This window comes from Empidonax traillii, unplaced genomic scaffold, assembly GCF_003031625.1.
Source record: "Empidonax traillii isolate 1590-97213 ecotype Southwest subspecies unplaced genomic scaffold, ASM303162v1 scaffold698:size334810, whole genome shotgun sequence".
Classification (NCBI taxonomy): Eukaryota; Metazoa; Chordata; class Aves; order Passeriformes; family Tyrannidae; genus Empidonax; species Empidonax traillii.
In genome coordinates this window covers 24,280-34,831 of record NW_020955891.1, presented here as the reverse complement: position 1 = coordinate 34,831, position 10,552 = coordinate 24,280, and the positions used below count along the sequence as shown (strand labels likewise).

The following is a 10,552-nucleotide window of genomic DNA, read 5'->3' as shown; positions in this document are numbered from 1 at the left end:
TTGTAGGAAAGTTTTACTAGCAAGGAAGCCACATTCTCTTGGCATGAACTCGTGAACTTAAACTGCTGAATGTTTTCTGTGCTTCCAAATTACCTGCGCCAAAAATCAAACCAAACCCTCTAAGCTCAGCCACTCTGACTTAGGCAGGTCCCAGAGGTGTGGCCCAAGGATGGGAAAGGCCTTTTCCTTTCTGTTGCATTAGCATGAGCATGTCTCCATGAAAGCTCCACAGGAAGATGAACATCTTTTATTAAGGTTGAAGCAACTCACTTCTTCAATGGTTTTGTTGGTTTCAATAAGATGTTTTTCTACCTGTACGATCCTGAAGTATTTCAATCTGAAACACAAACACGCCTCTATCAATTTATTTTACTTTAGTCCTCTAGACGGTCAGTATAATCATTCGGCAAGTAACTTAGTAAGATTTGTCTTCTGTAGTGGTGACTTCTGTGACTAATCTTATAGGTTGGATTTTTTTTGTTGATGGGGTATTTGGTGTTGGTTAGATTCAGGCTTTTTGAAATTAAGGAACTTTTGAAATCAGGAACCGATAAAATTAAGTTCTCTGGACACAAAACAGGATATTGTACAATAGCTTCAAGGGAAAGTCTCTTTTTCTGCCACTTTATGGAGTGATAAAGTTGCCAGAGCTTTTTGAAAGCTTCACCTTGGCTCTGTGATAGTGGCAAAAGCTCATCAGTGGTGAGGAATTTTTGTTTCATGCAGGAATTTTTGAGCATTCATCCTAAACCTCTGAACTACCGTGAACAGCCAGAGTTCTGCTATTGACTGAATACAACTTGCAGTCTCTGAAAAGCTACAGAGAATCAAAAATGAAAATTTGAATAGCACAAGTAATCTTAGTCTATAGCTAAATACAGTTAATTTACCAGGTTACAAAGCTCTTACCTGAATCTTTTGTTCTCAACAGTCCTGTTGTTGAAACAAGAGTTTTCCATTGTATTTAATCTAGAAAAATGAAGATGTTTACATAACTTGAATTTTTCCCATTCTGTACATCACGAGAGCTCTGAAAATAAACTGTATCCAGGCTTTTGTATTTGTTACATCAAAGTAAAATGTACTGCCAGTCCTGCAACACTGTATCCACTACCAAAGCAGTGACTTTGGACTATGGAAATACATCAGGACATCAGGTTGTGCTATTGGTGCCTATGCAACTGTGTTACTGTGATTAAGAAGTGATTCAGTACCAAGGTATATAAACACCATTCTTTATTTATCTGTCTGTGGTGCATGCTTTAGTCAGGCAACTGTAAATAAAGGTGGTTTTCATGCCATTTTCTTACTGTTTGTCTTACTATTATTAGGCTGTCAACTTGAAAGGGCACGATGGGACCATCGGCTTTCCTGGGCTGCTCTCCCATGTTCTGTATCTTCGGGAGCTGCTTTCCTTTTCCATAGGCCATGCCTTCAGCTGGTGGAAGGAACAGTCTGTTTCTATCTAAATCCACTCCTTGCTGGATGAACATACATTGTAAACTTCAAAGTGTGGGAATTTCCCTAATGTCGAAGTGCAGACTTAAGATGAGGAAAAGAGCTTGAAGGCATTTTGTTTAATTGATAATGACTGTGACAAACGTACTATTTGATTTAATTGTTCTTTTGCCTTGAAACTTTAACCTGTTTCATTCACCCAAGCAGTAAACCAGAAGAGTAAAATAACACCCCAGTTCTCTGCTAAGGATGTGTTTTTGTGCCTCTGGAAATAACCAGCTTCAACTCTGAACTACCAGAGTGGGTACTTCCTAAGGAGTTTCTGTGGACTTTATTTTCAGCTCAGATGTCATCAGGAGACAAAACAGAGGAAAATTCCCCTCTTCTCCTTTCGGTGCTTGCATGTGTTGCTGTTTATTAAAGTGGACTAAATTACTGTATCACACGCCTGCTTTATGTGTTTCAGAACTTGGTACTCAGTTGCCTCTTTGACACATAGTACTTACTTGGGATATTAAAACTGTCCTAAAAGCAGACAAAATCTTAACTTGTTAGTCCCAGATTTGCTTAAAGGGTGAAGGGAAAAAAGGATATGATCATTTGAAACACTAGGGAAGATCATCCTCCTTCCAATCAATGTGTTTCTCTGCAGCTCAGGATGAAGCGAAATGTTAGCTTGGTAGTGCTCAAGCTACATACATAAATACCCAGGATATGAAACCAATAATAAATCATCCTCTTCCTTGCAGGAGGATGATAACAAGCGTTTCTCTCCCAAGGAAGCATTCCACAGCAGGATCAATTTGTTTGTAAAGTGCTTGGATTGTTTGTGATGGTTTGAACTCTGCATAAACGCGGGGAAATGGCTCCATGTTACATCGATGTTTTTGAAGTATTCCTCTCATCGGATGATTTGTAAGCGTCTCCTTCAACGCCTCCTGACTCCGAGCTGCTAGATTTATCTTTATTTTGTCGTAAAGGCTTTTTGCTGCCTGTTGCGAGCAAGCTGCCTTCTCCTACCGGCGGAGAGCTCAGAGAGGGCTGGGGCCGCCGGAGCCGCCCGCGGGACCCGCTCCGGGGACGAACAAAGAGGCCACCAAACCCATCACCAACAGGTGCTGAGCAAGAAACAAACTTTCTTCGGGACATTACCGAGAGTTGCCTGTGGGGAAAGGTCCCTCGGCGGCGTCGGGGGAGAGGCAACCACCACCAACTCCCCCTCCCGCAACTAAACAACTCAGAGGGGGCTGTAGAGGAGAGGGACAAAGCGAGGGGAGCCGGTGGGACGTGGCGGGCTTTGGGCACGGAGAGGAGCGGGGCGGGGGGGCCCCGCACCCGCACCTCCCCCAGCACCGCCCGGCCCGGCCCGGCCCCACCCCACCTGCGGCCGGGCCCTGCCCGGACCCGCCCCGGGGCCGGTGAGCGGGGGGGGGCGGCGGGGGCGGCCGTTTAACCCCTTCCCCGCCGGCGGCTCCGGAAGCGGCGGCCGCGGCCCCGTGGGGCGCTGTGTCCTGCGCCGGGCGCGGAGGGGTGGCGGCGCAGGGAGGGGGCGAGCGCGGCGCTGGGGGGCGGCGGCGGGAGCCGCTCCCTCCTTGCCCAGCCCGGCCCGGCAGAGGCGGCGGGAGGAGGAGGAGGAGGGCGGCGCAGAGCGCAGACATGGCGGCCAACATGTACCGAGTGGGAGGTATGTGGGGACACGGCGGCGCCCGGCCCGAGCCCCCCGCGCCGCGCCCGGGCGGAGAGCGGCGCCCCGGCCCCTCGGGTGCCGCGGCCCCCAGCGGGGCGGCCGGGCCCGGCTTAGGGCGGCGGGAGGCGGCAGCCGGTCCCGGCAAAGGGGCCGCCGGGCCCTCCGCGGGGCGGGGGGGAGGACACAGGTTCCTCCCCCGCCGGCCCCGTGTGCCGGGTGGGAGCCCGGCCCCCGCCGCCGAGGAGAAGGGCAGCGCCGCCCTCCGCGGGGATGGGGGGAGCGGCGCCGCCGGCTCTCAGCCCCCGCACCGCGGGCCGGGCACGGCCGCCCTTCGCGCCTCACCTCCTTACCCGGCGGGCAGCGGAGGGGCCCCCACCGGGCCCGGGCGAGGGGCCGCCCTCCAGGGCTGTGTGTTCCCGGCCCTGCCCCGGCGCGGCCTGGCGGGCCCGGGCGGTGCGGGAGGGCGGGCGGCGCCCACCCCGGGGGGCGCTTCCCTCCGCGCCGCTCCCCGGCCCCCGCGCCCTCCCTCCGGCCGCGGAGTTTCCCCGCGCCTTCCTTGGTCTGCCGGGGATAAATAATTAATCCGGCTGTGTAGCCGGGAGATTTCTGTCAGCTTCCCTGCTCACCGACGTGACCCCTGAGAAGTGTGCTGATACGTGACTGCTTGGCACTGGGCGAAGGCCGAGGGACTGGGGGCGTGGGCATTTAGGCGGTGAAAAACAGGGCGAGCGTTTGTCTTCCCACCCCCAGCCTCTCGAAATTGACACGGATAAGTTTCCCTCCCTCACGGAGGGAGCGAACGTGGCAGTGTGCCGAGCGCTGTGGCTCAGGTGCACCGCTCACGTTAGGTGTGCAGTGTTGGGTACCCAGAAACGGCTTTATCCTCTTGGCCTCTCGACAGCCAGAACTGAGACTGAAGATGCGTGGAAATGAGGGGTGATAGCAGTTTAAATCTCTTTCTGCTCATATTTTGAGATGTGCTGATATATCCATGAGTCTTCCATCTGCATACTCCCTCATTAGGACATTTAGATTGTAGTCCCATCAGTCTTTACTCATGAAAGTAATCCTTCTCTGAGCGGGTAATGGATGGAGTTTGCCTCTAAGGTCATCCATTCTCATTTTTTTCGTTGTAATCTTAATAAGCAGTCGTGAAAAATATCCAAAGATCATATTCTTTCATTAGAACTAAGGGAGCTACCTGAAGCTTTGTTGCATTATAATGTAGTGTTGAAGCATTGCAGAAGAGTTTTATACATCGTTATGGTTCTTCCTCTAATTTTTAAAAGTAAAGTTTGCAAGGTGCGGGAAGTCCCATATCAAATTCAAAGTGTGGTTGGCATTTGATGGGTACTTTATCATTTGACAAAAACAAGTTTTCAGAAAATTATTGAAGGAAATGTGCTGCATGTCAGATCTTTGCATGTTACATGGGACCTGCTTTCAGGATATAAGTAAACTTCCTTACACTCTATGAAAATATTTTTACATTAACGATGCTGGAAGAGATTTTGTCCTGGAAGATCCTTACTAATTCCATGACTATATCTGCTTAATATAGTTTGCATCTTACTGAACAGAGATGACAACAAAAGCAAGAATTGTAAAACGTACATTACTCGTTTGGACAACTGTACTGCCAGAGCATCTGACAATAAATGTGAGATGACATACCTTACAGAAATATCTATCTCTGTAATATAGAAACTCACTAAACTGTGGAATTGTTAAATCTTCCTTAATCGATTGCGAGAAACTGCCACTTCTCTATCAAGATTTATGAAGTATGTGGGTTACTGAATTACAATGTAAGCTTCAACACTAGGCATTTAACTTTTCTCCCAGTGTGATTTTTAAAGCCTTTGTAGTGCATTTATAAGCAGAATTTAGGAAAAAATGATGTTAAATCTCAGCATAGAAATACTTTACTTCCTTAACATTCACAAAGACATCTCAGCCCTTTGAGGGTTTCTAGGTTCAGAAGAAAAGTTTTGCACTAATAATTGTATACCTTTGCACGTTGTTTTTTGGCATTTCAACAGCTTTCCCTTTTTTTTTATTGCAGATTATGTTTATTTTGAAAATTCTTCCAGCAATCCATATCTCATTAGGAGAATTGAAGAACTTAACAAGGTACACAAATATCTAAAATTCTTTCTTAAACTTTAACAGCAGTCAGTGCACTTGTCGAAAAGTGAGAGTTGTTTCCATCCTGTACGATTTCTATTGTGATAAGATTTTTTTTTTTGGTGTGTTTTGTTTTTTTTGTGTCGTTGGGTTTTTTTTTTTTTTCTTCTTTGAGATTTGCTATGTGTGTTGTGTATGCTTCAGTTACTGAAATCTTGCTATGTGATGTCCTGTCATTCTGCCCTGTTATCTAAGGAAACACCCAGGATCGTTCCTGGTGAACAGGGTTACTCTGCTATAAAAATTTTCAAACTAATTCTGTGAATCCTTGTGGAATTGAGTGAGTTTAATTCTCTGGATGATGATGACACTGTGAATCCATCGGAATGACAGTGATCATGTCATGTGTCTGCTTTTAGATATACGTGTAAAAGAGCTGGAAGGTATCAGTGAGACTTAGCAGTTATCGAGTAACAGAATATGTGACTTCTGTGGCTGTTTATTGCTCTGTGCATTGACAGCTGTGAATGAAGGATGGGCTTTTGAACAGAAGTATAGACTGTATTTGTCTTCATCCTGAGTGTATCTTCCTGAAGAATGGAGGCTTTCTACATTGTCATTCTGGGGAAGGCATGATTATTTTTCTTCTCTCTTATACTACTAAGAATAGTGTGGGATTTGTTTTTTTTTTTTTAGCATGGTGTATTTTTACTGTTCCCTCCAAACTTACTGATGCATTACATCACAAGTTAATAATCAAAATGCCCATCCTGATGTAAATAATGATAAAGATATCTTTTTTTCCCCAGTGGTTAGAAAGTAAATGAAAAAATTGGTGATCTGCAAACGATTTTCTTATTGTTAACAGAACATAACACTACTCCATAGCAGACGTCAACCACATTACCTGTTAGTGCTGTCCAACACAATATCCACTGAACTTGCGCATGGCAAATCACTTTGGACTTTTATTGGAGAGGAATATTTTTTTTATTTACAGTAATTGAAGTGATTCCAATCACGTTCTGAATGTAATGTTTATTATCTTTAAACTGCACTGCTATAATTTAATCTTGCTCACGCAGGGTAGAGCAGAGTCATGTACTGATTTTTTTTTTCCCCAGACAGTTTGGAGGATGTAGTCCAGCTGTCATAAATGTGAATGTTTTATTTTCATGTGTTAAAGGTATTGAGCAAACGTGGAGATGTTATGCAAATATATAATTAAATGCTTCGGTTATTGTTCTACCAGGGTTAAGATGCTTGGGGTTTTTTTTGTGTGTTTGTTTGTTTTGTAAGAAACTTAATTAAAACATTATACTTTTCAGTTCTAAATAACTAACCAAAGGTAATAAACTAATTCTGTGCTTTTCATAATGAGAAAGAGGGTACAGTTCTTCGAGTATTAGTAAATTCTTTACATTATCAGGCTAAAGAGCTGTAGTGATTTTTTCAAATAAACCGTGTTATATTCAATGTGATTTTGGAAAAGAATGCCAGAGTACGTTGGAATTTACATTTCTGTCTGAAGCTGTGTTGCAAAGAACTGTTCGCAGGCTTCTAATATTTCTTAATGATTCTTATGTTAGCATGGTACTGGCATTACATCTCTGAACAATGTATAAATTCTGAGGACTAAATAATTATAGTTAATCCTGTTGTCTGATCTGAAATTGGTACTGGCCTCTGTCAAGAAGTTTTTATTTATTGGAGTAATTCTGTTGATTTTGGCCTGACTAATCATGTGAGAACCACTGATATGAGGGAAAATCCCAAGCAGAGAGCATTTAATTTGTATTACTCAGCTGAGGAGGAATACATTCTGACTTGATTTATCTTTCTTTTGTAGACTGCCAATGGAAATGTGGAAGCAAAAGTGGTGTGTTTTTACAGGCGAAGAGATATTTCTAACAGCCTTATAATGCTTGCAGATAAGCATGCTAGTAAGTAGATTGTGTAGGGCATTTTGTCTTTCTATCACAGCCTTTTCAATTTCTACAGCTGCTTAAAATTGCAATTCTTTGACATGTGAAATATATATTTATATTAGGCAATAATTAATATCCAGTTAGGTGCTTAGCATTATCTGATACTGGCCTTGCTCCTGGCAATTGCTTCTGGGAATTAAGTTAAGCTGTATTACTGTGACTGAAACTGTTCATTTGAAAAAAAAAAAAATTTTCCACTGGAAGATACAGCTGTATTTCTTTTTTTTTCATGTCAAAAGTGGTGCTTGGTCGTAAGTCAGTTTAAGCTTAAGAGCATTTGTGAGGATTTGATTTGGCTTTTTTGAGATAGACATAAACATGTATTGCATAATGCAAAGAATGAAATGTATCACTGGAGACTGAAAATCTCTAAAGATTGTGAAATAGCTGTTATGTGCTTTTATGCTAAACGTAGATATTAGTCGGAAAAGTAGTATTAAGCATCATATAATTGGATTGTGTTTTTTTCAGGAAAATAAGTGCTAATAGGTGAAGAAAGCCCTATTTTCTCATGAACCTAACTTTTCTTAGTAGCTGCCATTTGGTTTACAAGTAAAACACAATCTTGTTCCATAATTTTATAATGAAAAATGTAATTCTGAAGACAAAAGCAAAACGTAAAATCTGAGGTGTTTGAGAAAACGGTTTTGCAGAATTTATTTGCAAAATACTGCTATCGTTTTTGTAAATAACTGAAGTGTGAAGTATGTCAACATCCAGTAGATTTCTTACCATATACTGTAAAATAACATTTTGCTTATAAATGATACTTGAGTTTTCAAAGTTAGCTGGTGAACAAGTTACGTAGGGATTATAAGTCTCTAATTTATCAGGATGATTCCCTTGAAAGACATTACCTAATGCCAACTTCTATGTGCAGATATATGATGGAGTAATTAGGCACTTTAAAAAATACGTTACCATTTGTTTAATGTCAAATTGTGATAATTTTGCTCATACAGGTATGGTTAGTGAAGAGAAATAGGCAACTTTTGGCTTTTGTTTTATTCTTTCACTGGTCCTAGAGAAATGGAGGTGATTTGAGTATGTAGTACTAGCTTGGTTTTTAAATAAAGAAGATACATCTTACTGATGTTCTTAGGGAATGATTTAATGTTTTTCTAAAATAGTTGGGCACACTTTATAGTTACTGGTGACCTATTTTATGGTCATCACCTCCTGCAGTGATTACAGTCTTTCAAGTTTTTTCATCTGAAATGTATAGAAATACAGAACTTTTGGTGAGCTTCAGTAAACTTTCCAGCTCATTTGTTTGTTTTTCTTTTCTAATGGAGGGGGCAAGGAAGGATTAAAAGGATAACAATTTACTGGAAATACACTCTTTTTTTTTTTGTTTAGTTTAATTTTTAAAACATGAATCTTTTACATTTCTTTTTCTTTTGTCAGCTTATTGTTTAGAAAAGGGTGTGTTAGTCCTGTGGGCATCATTTGGTCTGGAAAAGTGAATAAGATTTTTCTGTTTCCTTTGTGAGTTTGCCATTTTGTCAGCACTTTGATATAAAGGACTTGTTGACGGTCTGTTGCTCTTCTACTATACCATACTAGGGGTGAGTTGGTGTCACTAGAAGTACCATGGAATCTTCCATCATGTGTTCTCTATTGAGATTCTCGTGTTGTTTTCTAGCAAGAAAACAGATATATAGTTTCCAGCTGGTTCGACAAGTATCCTTGGAATGCCTCTGTGTCAGAGGTTGTAAGTCATCTAACCTGGTGTTCTTATGAACTATGTTTCTCTGTGGATGTTTTCTCTGGGCACAGTGGTTTTTTTTCCTGTCCAATCTATGCAATCTGTACTGCTAAGTAATCTTACCAGATACTTGTTACAGTTTCAGGGGACAGCACATAGCTTATATCTTGGTACAGCTCACGCAGCAGATGTAGTTAAATGTCAAAGCAATTTAAATGCTTTGATTCTGGAATACCATAGTGCTCTGTTTAAAAATATGATGTATGTAAACAAAATATTTGTATATTTATGAATTGAATGTTTTGGAAATGTTTTATGTAGCTAAACATGTTGACACTACAACACTTCTACCTGGCTTAATATAAAATAAATGCTAAAAGATACAAGTTTCTTAAGGAATAGAAATGCTAGTTCAGTCACTGATTTCTCCTGTGTACCTGTCTAGACAAGTCTTTTAAGATTTGCTTGATCTTTTCTAATGATATTTTATGTTGTTAGCAATTCTTTTTTCTTTATGATAGAGAAAACTATCCTGAGTTACTCACTTCTCAAGACTTTGGCAGGTGGAGATTGGGTTTTTTTTGTCCTATTTAATGAAACAAGAAAATAGCTTTGTAAGAAAATATTTTAGAACTTTAAGAAGAAATTTTCAATTACTTGAAGAAGTTTCAAAGCTATTTGAAAGAATGTTTGGGAAAAATGGAATGCAGTTGATCTCTGACTCTGTCATTGGTAAAGAGTCAGTATACTGCTTCTATGGTTTGGAGTTTTTTTGTTTGGGGTTTGTTTGCTTTTTTTTTTTTTCAGGTTGTCTTCCAAAAGGATGTGGGGAAATTGAGTTTTCCTTAGGCCATCCTAAGATAGTTGGGGTCAGAGGAGTTTCTTTGATTTCAAAGAATGTCACTAATCTGTTAGGAAACTTGTGTTGCCATCCTTTTTTCTCTGGTGTTTCGAGTGGAACTTAATTAAGGAAATTTTTATTTGTCTACCAGCATCATGTATGACATCAGTCTAGATCTGGGAATAGTTCTACAAGCTGACTGTAGCCACTGAAGTCCAGGCGTTTGGAATGTTTAAGGGTCACTTGAGGACTTTATATTTTTCCCCCTTTGATTTCTGTTACTATAAAATAGAGTTTATGTTAAGGCCAACTTGAAAGACAAACCTTCAAGACAAACTTCTTGAACCTGTGCAGGCTCCTGAACTCAGTTGGAGATTTCTTCTGTAGTGTTAACACTCACTAGCTCTTAAGTTGTGGTCATCACCATAGGGTCACTGAGGGGGGACCTTTCCTTTCTTGGAATGAAGGAATTGGCCAGAAGAGTAAGGCTTATCTCATAGGGTAAAGAAGGAAGAGAGAAGAACAGAAGATAGCAGGTAGAGCTATTGCAACAGATACCGAAGTGCATAAGCAAATGAACTTGGAGAGGTGGGACAGAAACACTCAGCTCATTAAAATGGATGAAGCAAGCACAAAAGGGGTGGCATAGAGATGTTTCATAACCAAATGGTGTGATTGAGAAATTGCCAACTGTAGCTGAATCTATAAAATGCAGATGTTTCTTCAGATAAAGTGGAATTAAT

The 10,552-nt window shown here is 41.7% G+C and overlaps 1 protein-coding gene and 1 long non-coding RNA gene across 2 annotated transcripts in view; one reads left to right on the top strand and one right to left on the bottom strand.

Annotated features, from left to right (window-relative positions):
• Window positions 1-464: 464 nt before the first annotated feature.
• LOC114065814 lies at window positions 465-2,869 on the bottom strand. The gene is made up of 3 exons (XR_003573052.1): window positions 2,840-2,869; window positions 910-969; window positions 465-807 (listed from the first exon to the last, which is right to left on the bottom strand). It is a non-coding gene; the product is annotated as an uncharacterized LOC114065814 (long non-coding RNA).
• A 150-nt stretch (window positions 2,870-3,019) lies between these two features.
• LOC114065813 (metastasis-associated protein MTA3-like) overlaps window positions 3,020-10,552 on the top strand; it is a 23,321-nt gene continuing 15,788 nt past the window's right edge. The window contains exons 1-3 of the mRNA XM_027899988.1: window positions 3,020-3,142; window positions 5,211-5,278; window positions 7,122-7,215. Of these exons, the coding sequence (XP_027755789.1) occupies window positions 3,115-3,142; window positions 5,211-5,278; window positions 7,122-7,215 (190 nt within the window). The 5' untranslated portion in view covers window positions 3,020-3,114. The remainder of the gene's footprint in view (window positions 3,143-5,210; window positions 5,279-7,121; window positions 7,216-10,552) is intronic.